The sequence below is a fragment of the Sorghum bicolor genome, chromosome 4, assembly GCF_000003195.3.
Source record: "Sorghum bicolor cultivar BTx623 chromosome 4, Sorghum_bicolor_NCBIv3, whole genome shotgun sequence".
Lineage (NCBI taxonomy): Eukaryota > Viridiplantae > Streptophyta > Magnoliopsida > Poales > Poaceae > Sorghum > Sorghum bicolor.
The window spans coordinates 65,364,703-65,382,115 of NC_012873.2; the positions used below are offsets into that span (position 1 = coordinate 65,364,703).

Below are 17,413 nucleotides of genomic sequence, written 5' to 3' on the forward strand. Positions count from 1 at the left end.
CAAGTTTAGGGGCCGAGATGACACAGATGAACAAGTTGAAGGACCTAAACAATCGATTTGTGAGTTTAGGGACCGGGATGACACGACAGCACAAGTTTAGGGACCGGTAGTGGACTTTACTCTAACAACAATGTTACGCACGCAAATCTCAAGATATGATGACAAAACCTACATTGTGATGCTCTCCTTTCCATTCTGTGTTGAAAAAACAGCTCAAATCACATGCTTATGCTCACCTGTTTTCTTTCATGATCGTCATGAAGCAAAGCATTTGCCTATCCCCATCAATTGTAGCAGAGCTGGCGATGTACTTGTGCAGGAAATTTCTTGTTGATTGTTGGGCCTTTTTGGAACGTAGGAATTTCAGAGACTAGGAAGTTTACCTCCGTTGAAGATCAGCTTATACTTATATGCCAAGCTTCTGTACGCGATTGCCATGCGGACATGACTTGTGCATGGATACACTAGGGCATATGAAGATGTTTAACTTTTAATTTTGATTAGAGAAATTAGAAAATTTTGGTTGGACTGTTTTATTGTTACCATGGAGGTGTTTGATAAAAGAAAACCTTATCCAAAACGAAACGGCTAAGAAATCCCCATCTTCTTCCCCTACAAACGAACCGGCCAACTGGCCAAGCGAGCGAAAGGAGTAGCTAAACAGAGAGCCTACGACCGACGCGGCCAAACGGAGATAAGAGCAAGATAATGTCGTCGACGGCGTTTAGCCACCTGTTCCCCTCCGCCGCCGTCGCCGCGGTATCCCTCCTCCCTCGCTGCGTCTCCTTCGGCGCCAGCGGTGGAGCTGCCCCTGGATGGAGGAGAAGAAGCCGCAGCATGGCCGCGGCCACCGCGGAGGCGGCGGCGCCCGCCTACACCTCCGACTCCCTCGTCCTCTACTTCAAGGCGGAGGGCACCATGGAGGAGAGGGCCATTCCCAAGATCACCGAGTCTCTTCAGGTCTGGCTTCGCTCTTTTTCCTCCTATTTTACTGCTAATCACCATTTTCCTGCAAATTTGTTTGCAGAACTTAAATACTAAATCATAAATGAAGAAATATATCTTCTTTATTGAAGGGTATGGAAGGAGTCAAGGACCTAGAGGTGCTCATTGAAGAAGGCATCGCGAGTGTTGTGGTACGTCAGGTTTTCCTGCTGCCTGCCAGTCTGCCACTCGTTTGATTAGTGCTCTGCTCCCACTAGGCACTAGTTAGTGCACTTCATCTTTGTGCATTGGTTTTCCGTTGCACATATTGCGGCAGTTCAGCTCAAACTGACCTGCAACCATGTCGAGATATAGTTTGATATTTTCTCCTCACTTCGTGAGAAAGAGTTTATAATCCGTAGTTAGAGGTGGAGCACAGTTTTCCAGAAACTTGAATGTATATAGGAAGAAACAATCACCTGTAAAGAAGAAGCTTCTATTGGAGCCTCCAAGGTTAAGTGAAAAAAGAAAATAAATAGACACTAGAATCTTTGAGTTTTAACATTGCTAGTTGTTCAAAGCCTATTTTTAGGTTTAGATATTCTAAGCAAGATCTCTGAACCAGATTTTAAATCATGTTCTGCGTATAGAACCTTGTTCAAGTAAAAAAACTAAATCACTTCAATCTTCTTGCAAATGAAGTAATTGAACAACTTTATGTATTCTACGTAATCATTTTGCAAGACGCACACAAATTTATACGTATTAGAATTTCTCTGGCATTCATTTGTTATGTTGCTCGAAAATTGGATTTGTTTGGTTGGATGGCTGTATACTTCATTGATTTTATGAGGATGGGAAACAACAAGACAAACATTTATCCATGTAAGGCATTTGACTATTGTTTTAACACATCGTCAAGATACAGCAGCCATAGATGCAAAAATCAAATATAACTAAAATGGACCCTAGCTTTTGACTGCTGACTGCCAATACACAAACTGTAGCAGCAAAACCTGTAGACATTGAAGAAATAGTAATCACTGAGTAAAACTTACCTGGAACTTCTCAAGTGACATGATTTCTTGGCTATTTTATTTCATAAGGAGTTTTCAGGCTGTTGTGTTTGATTCCTGTGTGAAGAATATATATGAGCTCTGACGAATAGAAAGGGCATGAAACCCGCAGTTTGTGTAGGCACCACCTAGATCATGGGTAACAACAAGTAAGTTGATGTACTGCTAACTGCTTCAGTGTTTCAACAAAATGAATTATGAATATTCTCTACAAACAGTAGATGGCGTTCTCCTCTGTAATATCTCCAATCAATTTTATGTCACATTTACAACGATTGTCTAATGTGCTTGACGTACATTCTTGTTATCGGGTCTTTTTCAGTTAACAAAGGAGACAACCGTGCAAGCTACTGGAGTAGCCTCGAACCTAGTGGAAGCTATCCAGGGAGCTGGGTTCAAACTGCAAACACTAAGCTTGAGCTTCGACGATTTCGACGACATAACAGCAGGAGCAGGAGGCAATGTCCAACCCAGCGAGTGAGCTAATTTGTGCAGCCGTGCTTAGTGCCAAATGCATATAATTCTGTCGGGTACTTTTACATTGTGTTTACCCCGTTGAATTTCCCGAGCACGTCCTTGTAATTTTTTGCAAATGGTGAAGAAATCAACGATTCTTTTCTAAAAACAACTTTTGATTATTTGATTCACCGGTGTTGTGTAAGTTTATCTTTGGAAGGTTAATCTTTTAGGTCGAATTAGTTTAGCTCGTTTTTTTTAGGGTTCGAAGAAGTTTAGCTAGCCTAGCCATTTTGGTTGATCCGTGAAGTTAGTCGTGGTGTTCTTTTGCTCTCTTTTTTTTTGAGGGGAAGCAAGACCTTTATTGAGCTTCATAAGAAGTACAAACGCCATTTGGCGGAGATACAAACCAAATATGTTCACCAAGTTCATCATAGACACTATAAGTTAAGATTTGGGCATAACGACTCCCGAATTCTTGGCCAGAGCAGTGTCGACATTGATCTTCATCAAACCGACCGGTGGGGGATCCACCGAACCGAGCTCCCATGTTCGGGCCATAACAGCCATCTTCCTGTCCTCGTTTTTGGAACCATGTTCCTGTCCCCGTTTTCAGAACGGGAGTGAGAACTTGGGGTATTATTTTATAATGTGGAAACATGAGTATTTGTGTTTTCGCGTTTACAAGGGTGAGTATGCGCTCGTGTATGTGAGTGTTTGTGTTTATAAATGCTTCTCAAAAAAAAAATGGTGTGTGTGTGTCTAGCTTTGATAGATCTTCTAGCGCTTCCAATCGTTGGGAATTCTGGACCGAAACTGCCTACCCTGTCCTTTGTTTGTTTCGGCTCAACATGCAATTGCTTGACGTTTGTTTATGGATCTTGGCCTGCTTGAGTGGCCCATTGGCATGCTTCGCCCATATTATCAATACTTGTGTGGAGTTGTTCTTGTCAGACACGACCAAAATTAATCAAGAGAAATGAGCAGAACGAAGAAGTCGGAATATCTGTACATTCAGTTATCATATATTTTTTTATCAAAAATCGATTGATCCCGCTTTATAGAAAACATAGTATTTTGCTGACAAAACGAGCTTACAAGTAAAGGATTCAAAAGTGCCCACGGCAACCCCCTCTCAAACAAAGCACTCTTGCAAAACAACTATGATAACAGTCTAGCAGTTCATAAAATAAAATTACATCTTAGCATAGAAAATGTCTTGATAACTTTTCCACTGTTTTCAGAGCCCATCCTTTTCGGTTATCATAATCGCTGTAGATTCACAAGAAAAACGCAGAACGTGAAAATTTTTTCTCGCGTTCTAGTACATTCAGTTATCATAATCGCTATAGATTTCGTGAGAAAATCCCAACGGCACGCCAAGAGGAGATGGCCCCACCTGCAGAGTCACATCAAGCCTTTACGAGGTGGGGCCATTCCTAGCCAGTTAACCACGGGGATATTACGAGAGGCACCGCATTCCACCGCGCCGCGTCGTCTTCTTCCTTCCGCGTGGAGTGGAGAGGAGTCGGAATTGAAAACGGTAGAAACACCGGTTCTGCTCCACGCGAGAATCCGAGGAGCGCTGCCAAAGCGCCTCCTCCCCCATCAGCTCCTCGCCGGAATCGACGCGACTTGATCCGCGAGTTTCAACGTCGCGAGGAGAGCAGAAAATTACGGAGGCAGAGCGGCTGGGAGTTGAAGCTAGAGCGGCTAGGAGTTTGGCGCTACCAAACAGGCCCTCCTGCCCTTCGGATCCGGAAGTTGGAGGAGGGCGCGGAGGCGAGGGTTGCAGGGTCTCCCCTGCTGGCCGGCAGCGGGGGTGGCGATGGCGCACGAGCGGGGCGCCGCCGCATCCACCCACGCCGCGGCTCCAACCTCCGAGGAAGACGCGCTGTGAGTCTGCTAACCCTAAGGTCTTAGTAGGCATGCCACCGGACGCTGCGAGTGTGCATTTGGTGACCTTTGATCTGAAGCCCGTGGCAAATGGCATCACAATTTTGGTCCAGGTCGTTGGATGATTAGGATTTTCGTGATGTCTGGTCTTTGCGCGGGGCGGGATCGGAAGTTTGGTGTCTCGCTGGGGCTTTGGCGTGTTCATGCCGCATGCTCCCGCGATTTGGGCTGCGGGATTCCATACGAGTGTGGTGAATGCGAGAGCAGAGTTGACATGGGATCAGAGCGGCCTGCTTGTGAGATTTGCGGTTATTACTAAGATGAGTGGTGGCTGGTTGTGTTATCTGCACTACAGTTTTTGGGATGTTCGGCTAAGTTCTGTCAGGTTAACTTCGTCATGTGAAAGAAGGCAGGGGATTACTGTTCTAGCTGCAAGCATGCTACGGTTTGGTTGTTTGGTGTGTCATTTTTGAAAATATTGTACGATTTTGGCCGTTTTATTTAATTCATACCCATAACCTCTAGTTTGACTGAAGCATGGTCCCTGAAAGGGTTGCTGCATCGACCCTGACCTGGGAATGTTGTCCCGGCCCTGCTACACAGGGTCATTTTTGACCGTGTAAAACCCTCTACCAGGTTCCTTGAACCCAGGAACTTTGTGGACTATAGACGTTCTATACTAATGCATTTATTTGCTAAATTTGCGTTAAAGCAAATGGGCAAGCTAATTTGGAAGGGAAATTCTTCTGTTATCTAGGTTTATTGATTTACTACATGAAGCACCCCTGTCGGGTCACCGGGAGCCTAGAAGCATAGTTGGTGGGACCTTGTACTGTATCTTATTGGTAAGTGGAAGTTTCTTACCCATGTTATATCGTGCCTAACAGAAGATCATTTCAGATAAATAATTCTGTTTCCTGAATTATACAGAACCAAAACATTGTGCATTTTGTCATCTCCATGTGGCTGTTGTTGGATATTGACAAGACATTGCTTTACTCCTATATTCATTTTATATGATAGCTGCATTTTATTTATCTTTCTGTAGGTAGGTTTTGCTGCTGTTGCCATTTCAGCTCCATGGATATTTCTCTTCGCGCCAGATATGATCTCTCCATTGCTATGCAGCTCCAATGCTATCCTTCTTGTTCTTACAGGTTTTCTTTTTCTATACCTGCTTCCTTTGGGTATTCTATGAACTATTTATTTGTTTCACATTATGTTTCTGGCTGTGAAGAATGGTTCACATGAATTCAATGCAGGCATTTTTCAACAATATTGGGTTCACCAGGTCAGGAAAGTGAGATTGCAGGTATTGCCACTCAAAAGGGTGTACGGGTGTTTGACTTTGTTTTGTTTCAATCATATCTCATGCAATGGAGTCGATGTATTAGTTGTAATATAATTGATTTTATCAGATTCAGTATATGCATTTTGGTGAAGAATATATTTTCAAATTAATTAATGTGTTCTACTTTTACATGCAGGGCTATTATGATTTTAGCCAGAAACTGAAGCGTATTGCTCGACTTCCATTTGCTACTATTGCTTGTGGTGAGAATCACCAACTAATCTATGTGATGCTCTAGTGCTAGCATTTATCATTATTTTCTTTAGCTTATTACAAACATCAGCCACTTCCTTTTGTTGACAAGGTATTAGGATGATCTTCTTCATTATTCATTTTTCACTTTATTGCTTTTATCCCTGGAGAATTATGTGTATATGGTGTGTTTCTAAGTTTTATCTAGCTGTCGCTCATTTAAGAACATGTTAGGAGAACTGATTTATACTAGAACAAAGTATTCATTTCTGTTTTTGATTTTCACACTTGTTACCTGGCAGTCAAAATGGCCACTGGGTAAGTGGTAATGGTCTCTATTTTTTTGCAGGGACTGCTTTGATGCTCTTAATCATGGTCTGGCAACCTCTTTTAAAAATACTATCAGTTTCACTGCTTCTAAGGTGCACCTTGCTATCTTATATAACTTTAGTAAATTGTTTGAATTTGTCTATGCATTGCTCTATAAATAGGAGTGGACATATTCATCAGGGAAGGAAATAAAGAATGCATTTTGATTTCTTAAGATAATAATGTTCTAGTTCTAGTACCTCTACTTTTTTTGTTTGTATTGTGAAGTTTCTGTTAATTTCGATGATGCTCTTTTTTAAGCTTATATGCTTGTGACTGTTCACATAAGCCATATTTAGACCTGTGATGTGTCTGCAACATAAACCTTACAAGGAAACTGGGTTCCCATTTTGCTTGGAATTATGGCTTGGGATCTTCATCTAGGCGGATAATGGGTTCCCATTTTGCTTGTCTCCTACAATCTGTCCCTGCTCTACTTTTAAGTCAGTAGGTTGGATTGTTGGATAAACTCGACAACAAAACCTTCTTCTGATGGTAGTATGTTTACATTAGCTTGCACGCAACACATGGGAATCTGTGTATGTCTAGAACATTGCAGTTAAGACCTTTTCCTATAATGCAGGATTGCCATCGTAGTTGAAGTCACGTGTGCTGGATGTTTTATGGGCTTATACATATGTGAGTTGAGTTCTTAATATTTATCTTTATATTCAAGAATATACAGGGGGCTTAATTTTTCAGTTGCACGTACTGTTATGTATCTGATTTCTGTCTGTTGCCCTTAAAATGCACGCTTTGAATCCCAGAAGATTTTGTAACATCGGTGGCATGTTTCGTAGGGCACATCCACAAATACAACTCTTTGGATGGGCAGCCTGATATTTTGCGGTCATTATATTCTGCACTCCAGCCATCTTGTACTTTGGAAGATCGAAGGTACGATTGCATCAGGCACAAAAAATATACTGAGTTTTTCATGTTATCCGACAAGTTTCTATATTTGAACATTTGAGAAATGCCAAGCTTACTCTTGTCTCAGCACACCCAAGGAATGCTTTATTTGTGCACTTTGTGGCTTATTTTCTAACATTGGAAAATGCTAGTAGTATTGAACCTGCATAGCCATGTCCATTAGAATTATTTGAAAATGGTCTTCAACTCATGTCTAACAAATATGAGTCCAAAGTATCACAGCCATAAACATGTATTGCTGAATAGTTCTCTTTCTCTTAACATACTGCGAAAGCCACAGAGATTGGCTAGCTGATATTTCTCTCTCTCTAGATATCATGATGCCCGTCTTTCTGATCAGCAAATGGCGTTACTTCAGTACCAAAGGGAGAATATTCATTATCTGAGTGAGGAGGTACATGGAAGTTTCATGCAGAATAGTTGATAGGAGCCCCGCCAAATTTCTATTTCACTTATTTCTGTAATAATAACTTTACATAAGTATTTGTACTACATGCATTTAAATTTGATTTCTTACATTGCAAAAACATTATTTAGGCATGCAAATTATTTAACTAGTAGGCAAGGCATGACAAGTACATAATTAAGTCTTAGGATTTTATGGATAGGACAGACATGATGTGATGATGAAGGCTGTGATAGTCAAATATACTAATAAACTTAAGGTCACATTTGTTATGTACACCATCTTTATAGTACATAAGATTGCAACTTTCATAATATTTCTTTTCTAGAGGATGGGGTTAAGCCCGGTTTTGTATATTAACCCACAAGAAACTATACAGGGAGAGGTTAATAGACAGAAATTAATGAAGGGTTTGTACCGAAGCTTACATGGAAGGTCTTGCAAATTCTTTTACTCTATGAGCTTGTAGGAGAGTGATATTGATAAAACTGTTTTTCAGGACATGTAGCTTGGCTGCTTGTTCTAAAAAGATTATTAGATTGTTTCTTTGTTTGAAATTTTCCAAGCAGCAATAATGAAAATTTTCATGAAAGGAATTTAAGTATTGTTTTGCCTTCTCCATCATGCTGAATCCTTTTGTTGATTAACAATTCGTTTCTTTTCTTGCAAGGTCCTCCGCTTGCAAGAATGCTTAAGCAAATACCAGAGAACTGCTGGAACCACTCCTCAGGTTCTGTCTCTGTGCATTGCACAATGATGTTGCCTGCTGTATCTCATTGACTAGTAGTCTGATGGTTCCAGATCTAGACAGAAGGAACTCCCTAACTGTTTCAGGTGGTGGCTTTTCTTTTAATCTTCAGGTTGATCTTGCCCATCTTTTAGCAACTCGTGATCAAGAACTTCGAGCACTCACTGCTGAGGTAACTATGTTTACTGAATTATTATTACTATGTTATACAGGCCTTGTTTAGATCCAAAAAGTTTTTGAATTTTGACACTGTAGCATTTTCGTTTTTATTTGACAAACATTGTCCAATCATGGAGTAACTAGGCTTAAAAGATTCGTCTCGCGATTTACAGGCAAACTGTGCAATTAGTTTTTGTTTTCATCTATATTTAATGCTCCATGCATGTGCCGAGATTCGATGTGATGGGGAATCTTGAAAAGTTTTTGTTTTTTGGGGTGAACTAAACAAGGCCATAGTGTGAAAAGTGAACTGATATGCATTAGATGACTAGATGATGAGCGAGAATGTAAAAAACGAAAATTGTTGATAGGAGTATAAATCAGTAATTCAGCGCTGACTGTGCAGATGGATCAAGTGCACTCCGAACTTCAACTTGCCCGTGGTTTGATAGATGAAAAGGACTCGGAGATCCAGCGTATCCGTCTGAGCAACAACCAGGTATGTTGTTTAGCAATCAAGAATTCAAGGGTCTACCATAGAGTGCTGACAGATTGATTTTATCTCGCATTTGCTTGAAAAGCACTGATTATTTTACCATAAACACGTTCAATGCAGTATGTTGAAGAAAATGATAGGCTCAGAGCTATTCTCGGTGAATGGAGTGCTCGAGCAGCAAAGGTACTCTTGGTGCAGTTCTATTGTGTATTTATGGCATTTGCCCTTGTTCTCGTTATCATATATTTTGAGTATGTTTAACAGCTTGAACGTGCGTTGGAGGCAGAGCGGGCGTCAAACATCGAATTGCGGAAAAACATTGCAAAGTTTAGAGGTCATTTGTACAAAGAGCAGGAGGCCTGATTTTCCCGTGTTTGAGAAACTTGTACATCTTCGGTGTATGATAACTGGTTCCGTAATTTTACCTAAGAAGACAACTGACCAAAGGCAGTCATCTCGGGGAATTGTAGAATTCCAGACGACCGACACAAATTTTTGATAGAGAAGAGCATCTCGGTCTGGATCCATTCGAACTGAGATTGATTACGAGATTGGCACATGATTGTTCGATGATGCATATGCGTAGTTTGATGTACATATGTTCGTAGGTTTGATCATGTAGAGTATGGTATGCCTCGTCATAAAAAAAAAAATAGAGTATGATATTCCTGTTATTGAAGACTGCTGAGTATCATGAGCATGGTAGTGTCTGCTTTGCACGCTCTTGCCATTCTTGGAGCTCTGCTGCAGATGGGATTTTGCACTAAACTGAAGAGGCAGCTAGGAAAGAATCTTACACGAACAAGAACAAGATCGCCCGTCCAACTCCAGCTCAAATACGCAACGCAGTGAATGCACCCAGCTCAAATACGCAATGCAGTGACCGCCCCTCCAACTACAGACCCAGTTGGGCCTCATGGCTCATGGATCACTCGCGCCTGAACCCAGTTGCCAGTTTGGCACCATAGTTTTCTTTTTCGGATTTGTTTGTGTTTTCCTATTCTGTCAGACTCTTTCTTCTACTCTATATAGCTTGTTACATATTAGGCCATCTCAGTGCAGGTTTTATGGTTTATTTTTCAACATATTCGAAACAATATAGAAGAGTTTTATCTCTATAAAACTCTCTCCGCTTCCATAAAACTCTTATTACCTCTCTCTCTGCATTAATACGATGCCATATTAGCATATTAAATATTCATAAAATTCTAATGAAACCTCATTCCTCTAGTTAAAGACTGGCGAGTGGTTATGTTGTTGCGTTTACTTACAATGGACAGCGATGAATTTGCATCGATAGTATAGAATGGACACGTCGACATGGAGATGTTTGGAAGAGATCACGCGTCTTTGTATGCCCATGAACCTTGGTCTAGAGATGAATAAATGATGTGGACAGTGGACTGCACGTTCGGACAATTTAAGCACGGACAGAATTCGATTCCAGGGAACAGGAAGTGAAGACGAAGACGAAGGCCTTATTTAGATCCGAATTTTTTTTATTTTTGATATTATAGCACTTTCGTTTTTATTTGACAAACATTGTCTAATCATAGATCAACTAGGCTTAAAATATTCGTCTCGTAACAATGTTTGTCAAATAAAAACGAAAGTACTACAATGTCAAAATCTAGAAACTTTTTGCATCTAAACAAGGCCGAAGTCACCGTTTTGTGGCTTGTGGCTGCTACAGTTTCGGTGCTGGGAGAATAGATACTTTGCCAATTGTTTCTCACATTCCCACACAACACAGGTGTCAGGTGGAGGCGTAAAGCCAACGCTACTGATCGATCATTTACAGCAACTAAGGAATCTCCATGGGAATATTTTGGTAAAAATATCCTCCCACCATTTCTTTGTTAATGGACTTGCAATAATTTGTGTGGTAGAACATCACATAACGTGGGGTCCCATCTGTAGCCTGGTGATGGTGACCAATTGCCTTCTTTGCTCGAAGGAATTCATGCTCTGTTTTCAACATTATTTTAACTATACTTTTTAGCGAAGAAACAATATTTTTTCTCTCACAACATTTTAATATCAACATTAGCAAAGTCAAATTTCAGAGAAAGTTGACGGCAGCAGCAAGACTAGTCAACTGGTGCCTAAAATCTGGCAGAAGACCACGAAGCGGATTTTGTCTATGCTTAAAACCAAGCACACGTCCTTCTCCCCCCAAAAGGCCAAACCGCCAAAACCCAAAAGCACGAGGCACTTGTCGTGGTGGCACAAATAAACATCCAATGCCACTGCTTTGAATTTGAAATTTTGAAGTGACAGTATAAATTTCGAATGAAAAAACTGCCCTGCATTTTTCTGGTGGGAAAAAAAAATCTAGACGGGCCCACCTGGCACCTGGCTACCCTCAACCGTAAGTGTCACGCAACGGAACGGAACGTTGTCGCTTTCCTTTCACGCCTTCCTCCCCCGTTCTCCCGCCTCCCTCCCTCCGACGGTCCGACCTCCCTCTCCAGTCTCCACCCTCCACCCTCCGCGCCGACGCCTCTCCAGTCTCCAGTCGCCACCACCCCCACCGACCATTTGCCGCGTTGGCGTTGCCGGATCCTCGAAGCAGTCAGCCCAGCCCACCTCCGCCCGGACCCGAGAACCCGCGCGCGCCCGTATTAATAACGGCCACCTCGCTCCCCCGAAGGCCGAGGGAAGCGCACGCACCTAGCGACGGACCAGCACACAGATTCGTTCCACGCCCCACCTCGTCCGCGCTCCCAGATCTCGCGCGCCTCCCGCAAGGTACGGACGCGGATCCCGCCACCATTTTTTGCTAATGCTTATGGCGTCCGACCTTCTCCGTCCATGGATCGTTGGCTGGTTGATTGATCTGTGGGTTTTCATTTCGTCGAGTCTCGTGGGTGCGATCTGCGGTTTTCGGGTGGCGAGGGGAGGGGGATCTCGGTTGGAATGACTTGATTTCGCAGTTTAGGTATCTGGCGAGTAGGAATCAAGAGATGGGGCGTTTGGAGCCAGATCTAGGGGTGGTTTCGCCTTGAGCTTATGACAGTATAGGGAGGCCCCGTGATTTTCTGCTTATAGACTAGAAGGGTGCGTCAGGTGCTCTTGCTGTGTGATCTTTGTCGCCTTGTGAAGCTGGGACCGGGTTATTGGCGGGAGTTTGTCAGAATAATACAAAAAGAATTGGTGCCACGAGATCAGGGTAGTTCAGATCAGGTTATGACATGACTATTTGATCATCTGTTTGTTAATTACTTGAACCAGTGCATCTGTTGGTATATAGGTAGAACATTGTCGTATCCTACCTAGGATGCCTTCTTCATTGAGGCACTGTATAATTTTTCTCAGTTCATAAAGCCAGCACCCAGCGCCAGCACCTTGTGCCCCTAAGAGTCTAGTGCCCAATAGAATGCATGGAATGGGTTGTGCTTGAATTGCTTGGCGGCGAATCAATATTTTGGCTGATTGACTTCTAATGCTGCAAACATGAGACAATCCGCATAAGCTAATCTGTCGTTACAACCTAGTTGATATAATTTATCTGGTGTCCCAATCATGTAACATTGTATTTCTCGGTAAACAAAAGTGGTTGCTTACTTGCTTTGCCCTTGTTATGAAATGGTCCCTTTTTTTGCATTTGATATGTGCAAGTTTGGACTTTTGTTGTACTAAGATGCAATACCAATTGTATTGAAACTGCAGGGTAATTTGAGCCATGGGCACAGTTGTGGATGCCGCTCCAGCTGTTGTGGCTGAGGAGGTACTTTGCATTACTCATCTACTTGGAGTTCCTTATTCCCTATGTATTCAATAAATTGGCTCTGCTGCAAAGCACTAGGTTCATTGAGGATGTTCAGCATCTTACCTTTTCATTAACAAAATATAATTGAGATTGCTGAACCCTTTAGTTTAAAGGTCAGGCATTTCTAAGTTTCTAAATTTCTATTACATCAACAGTTGGTGCCCTTGACATGCATTTTTATAACTAAATTACAGCTGATTTTGTTAGTATAGTATGCCTTGCTTATTTTCCTGTCTGATTCATGCTTCTTGAAATGTCCTCATCATCTCATGACTTGTGCTATTCATAAGCTATGGTTCATCTTAGAAATGTGCTCTATCTGCAGGTCACTGAGAACATGTTGGGTGGCAAGAAAGTTACAGTTGTATTTGTTCTAGGTATATGTTCTATTTTCAGTTATTTGTGTCCTACCAATCTACCATAGAAGAGCATTTTTGGTTATTTGTGTCCTAGCATAGAAGAGAAAGAGCTTATAACAGCTTTGAACTTAAATGAGTTCATGTGTTATATGGGGCTACTATGTGCACTTTAAATAGATGATTTCGTTTTGCATCTGACCAAGAATTTACACATAGGTGGTCCTGGAAGTGGAAAGGGCACACAATGTGCCAACATTGTGGAGCACTTTGGATTCACCCATCTTAGTGCTGGAGATCTTTTGCGTGCAGAAATTAAATCTGGCTCTGAGAACGGGTATGTTTTTCCCTCTATACGAAAGCTAACTTATCCTTTTCAATTATTTTTCCTTCTGAACAGACTTTTTCTTAGAGAAAACACAGGATCAGTCATGTCGAGCTGCAAATTTGACATTTGTGCATTCTCTATCTATGGTGCTCCTTGATGTTTCACAGAACCATGATCGAGAACATGATAAAGGAGGGAAAGATTGTTCCATCGGAGGTGACTATAAAGCTGTTGCAGGAGGCAATGATAAAAAATGAAAATGACAAATTCCTGATTGATGGATTTCCAAGGAACGAGGAGAATCGTGCAGCGTTTGAGAATGTTGTAAGTCCCTCTTTTTTGTACACAAAATTTGTCCGGTTCTCATGCCAGTTTAAGAAATTATTGTTCCGTTCTTTTAGTTATTTATAAATGAATTTTTGCACTATTAATTCTTTCTCATTCCTTCAGACCAAAATTTCTCCTGCGTTTGTGCTATTCTTTGACTGTTCTGAGGAAGAGATGGAGAGACGTCTCTTGGGCCGCAATCAGGTTTCCTTCATCGTTGACCAATTGTGTTTTTTAATCATGAAATTCTTGTTTCCAATATTTCTTACTGTCTTTGCAGGGAAGAGTTGATGATAACATTGAAACTATCAAAAAAAGGTTTAAAACCTTTGTTGAATCAAGTCTGCCTGTCATTGAGCATTACAACTCAAGGGACAAGGTTAAAAAGGTATTGATGAACTTTTATCTTTCCAGGGGTACTCCTATTGCACTCCGATCCGATGATGCAAATATGTGATGTATTATACCGTAGAAATAAAGCCAGAGTAAGATGCACATTAGAATAAATAAGTGAGGTTAGAAGGATATTTTAGATCTATCGTGTGTGTATTCCAGTCCACATTTCAATTAGTTGATGGCCTTTTCTTTTGCAATGTTTTCACTTTAGCCCCCTATAGTAACTTTTCATTTTATCAGATTGATGCTGCAAAACCAATTCCTGAGGTGTTTGAAGACGTCAAAGCCATTTTTGCCCCATTTTCTTCAAAGGTAATTAGGTTTCACTTGTTCTTTGTGTATTCTTTTGCAAATGTAGCATTTCCAGATGGATCTTTAATCTCATGTTTGCCTTAGCATTGCACTGAATATGTTGTTATCCATCTTTGAATGTATGTCTACAAACATTGAATTATGTTCACCTTTAAAAACTTCAATTTTCCCCCTATGTTTGCATGACTAAAATACTAGTACAAATCTACTCACTCATCACATCGTTTTCTTCTCTACCAGGCTGAATAGAGCAATCTAAGGGACATGATAAAGGTGATACATGGTGTCATAGGTATACCCTCTATATTGTGCCTGGCCTAAATGATTTCATCTGGTTCTTGCCACCATAAGTGGGATTCTCATGTAATCTTAATATTTTTTTGCAGGCACCACACAAACATATCTGTGATTATGAACCCTTTAATATAGAACAAAAGTTTTGGCTCATATGAGCTACCAGCATATCAGTAGGCAATTCGATTTGTTACCAGCAATAAGTAGATCTGATTCCCAGTGGTCCTGCTAGAGTAACATTTTACCACTGTGTTGTTTATGTATCCTTTGATGTTGTGTTGTACCATTGTGTAATTTTACTTTACGCACTGATGAGACCTTGTGCCATTCCACCAGGTTTCTTGTTTTATTGAAAGTGTAAAACTGCTGTCATATTCTTTATGCGTTGAAATATATTCATTGCACCGAACTTTTGTCAGATTCCTATTGTACTTTCTCGGTCTCAAAAGGATGTAATTCTGAAATAGTGCTATGTTTTAGTGTGTCAAATTTAACCTAATTTAGATAGATATTAATATTTATCGTACTAAATAGGTATTATTACATTTGTCATGAAACATACTTTTATATACGCAGTAATATATACTGATGTCGTAAACAGTAATTGTTTTATCTATATATTTGATCAAACTTTAGACACTTTAAGTTGAATATATCTACATTTTTTTTGGACGGAAATAGTATAAGGTTAATTGGATGTAGGCATGTTCTCTTCTCTCTTCTGAGGGCGAAGGCGTCGCTCAAAAAAATCACACCAGCACATCTGATGGAATCTGACTGTTTTGCACCATTTGTGAGAGCTCCCCTTCCTCCTTCCCGCTTTTGAGGCCTTTGGGCCAGGTTCAATGAATGTTGCGCCTTCCAATTTGAGAAGAAAACGATACAAGTCTTGGGCCCCTCTTCAACGACGTCCAAAGTATATGGCTGAATGAAAATGAATGGTCCACACTTCACAAGTATATACCACTACTTTCTTTCCTCTACAACTGAAATCCCAGGCCAAAAAAGGGGGAAAAAAACTGTACACTGGACCACCAGTGAAATCCCTTGTGCACTGGAGTAACACTGAGATCCCTTCATGTGTATTCCATCCTATAATCCTGATCCTAAAAAGACTAAAGAGAGGCCAGTAGGCCACTCTGATCCATCATATCATTATTATCATCATCATAATCATATATGCGTATTTCGCACGTAGCCTTTTGCTAAGCTTGTAGGCATGTGGGTGCTGCAAGACGGTAAGCAAGCACTCCATGTGCGGCAACCAAACCGGCAGATGGAGAGGGAGAGCCATCACTCTCACACCAGAAGCTCCAGTGCTAGACCGTTAATTATATAGCGTTTGGTCGGTACATAGCATACTACTAGCATGCAGCTGGCCGGCCCCCTGCCGACGCGCGCCGCCCAGGCCGTGAAACCCATCGAGAGCTCCCCGTCGGTCGGCCCGTGAAGAATCGGCGGTTCACACGCTGCGGCCACGAGAAGTATTTCCGCGGAGTCAGCCGATGACCGGTGCCCACTGCCCACTGTTGGGTGAGCTGGGGTGCGTATCCATCCCGTTCTGTTCATTTTGGCGGTGCCACATGTGGAGAGACTCTTCTGGATTGCCGCCGGCGAGTCATGGCCTGGTCCAACTCCACCATGCGCGTCTCTGTAGGAAATCGTGCCCAACTTTTCCGCAAAGGCAAAGTCATGACAATGTCTCCTCCAACGTGTTTGCCATGCTTGCTAATCCTACTACTAGTGGTACAGTACCTTTCTGCCGGTGTCATGGGTTGACGTGTGCTCTGGACTCTGGTTAGTAGTCGACGTGTTGTGTTTAATTTGGCGCCGGCCGGAAACGTCAAGCGAGACGGTTAAAAGCTTGGTTGGCCGCCGGGCCCGGGCGCCGGCAGTGTGCGTCAACGTCGCGCAACGCCCGTGGGGCCGCGACGAAAGCATCAGGATCGGCGGCCAGCAGCCGCTCCACGCGAGAAGGATGCGCCGGCGGGGTCTCGCCGTCTCGGTGCCCGTCGCTCTCGGCAGCATATCCAGCGATTCCCCCGGTCCTGATTCCTTCGTCTCTTCTCCCGACAATTGGGACTATTTGCACCCACCACCCAGGTCACCAAACATTCTCCATATTCGGGATTTCGGGGGTATATATGGATGTGTGTTTACATTTTATTTTTAGTGCTAATTTGGTTTTTTTTCCTCCACGAGTCACGGTACAAATGATCAAATGCATACACACATACTTTACTCCTGTATAAACATGGACACGTAGATACGACGTACCTCTTCCAATTGTCTGAGCCGACAGATAGGAATATCGAAGATGTGATTAAAGAGATCTCGTAATCGATGGGCATACCATCTACTTATTAAAATGATAACAGTAATTAATCTTAGAATAAAACTAAAAAAATACAAGCACTCACTTTCTAGCTAGGTAGAGACTAGGGAGGTCCTAAAACATATAACGATCTAAACTACGTCCAATTCATTGGTAATTCATCATTTTATGGTTGGTTGTGGCAACCGAAATCCCATATGGTAGGTTCATTACATGATCAATATCGAAAATATGTCTCATTAGAGTCACTAAATACTTCCAGCTAATGTATATACGACATCTTGAAC

At 41.8% G+C, this 17,413-nt stretch overlaps 3 protein-coding genes across 3 annotated transcripts; all 3 read left to right on the forward strand.

Annotated features, from left to right (window-relative positions):
- Positions 596-2,647, forward strand: LOC8082674. Its single transcript, XM_002452865.2, has 3 exons — positions 596-960; positions 1,077-1,136; positions 2,323-2,647. The coding sequence occupies exons 1-3, from the start codon at positions 709-711 to the stop codon at positions 2,479-2,481; spliced, it is 471 nt and encodes a 156-aa protein (XP_002452910.1). The 5' UTR covers positions 596-708; the 3' UTR covers positions 2,482-2,647.
- On the forward strand, positions 3,933-10,057 carry LOC8082675. The gene is made up of 14 exons (XM_002452866.2): positions 3,933-4,352; positions 5,110-5,197; positions 5,401-5,509; positions 5,615-5,664; positions 5,840-5,906; positions 6,245-6,317; positions 6,848-6,903; positions 7,065-7,161; positions 7,510-7,591; positions 8,274-8,333; positions 8,464-8,523; positions 8,917-9,009; positions 9,127-9,189; positions 9,271-10,057. The coding sequence occupies exons 1-14, from the start codon at positions 4,285-4,287 to the stop codon at positions 9,367-9,369; spliced, it is 1,065 nt and encodes a 354-aa protein (XP_002452911.1). The 5' UTR covers positions 3,933-4,284; the 3' UTR covers positions 9,370-10,057.
- On the forward strand, positions 11,468-15,209 carry LOC8082676 (UMP-CMP kinase 3). Its single transcript, XM_002452867.2, has 10 exons — positions 11,468-11,757; positions 12,679-12,736; positions 13,104-13,155; positions 13,354-13,471; positions 13,630-13,786; positions 13,913-13,993; positions 14,070-14,177; positions 14,426-14,497; positions 14,738-14,789; positions 14,884-15,209. Exons 2-9 carry the CDS (start codon positions 12,692-12,694, stop codon positions 14,744-14,746), a joined length of 642 nt encoding a protein of 213 aa, XP_002452912.1. The 5' UTR covers positions 11,468-11,757; positions 12,679-12,691; the 3' UTR covers positions 14,747-14,789; positions 14,884-15,209.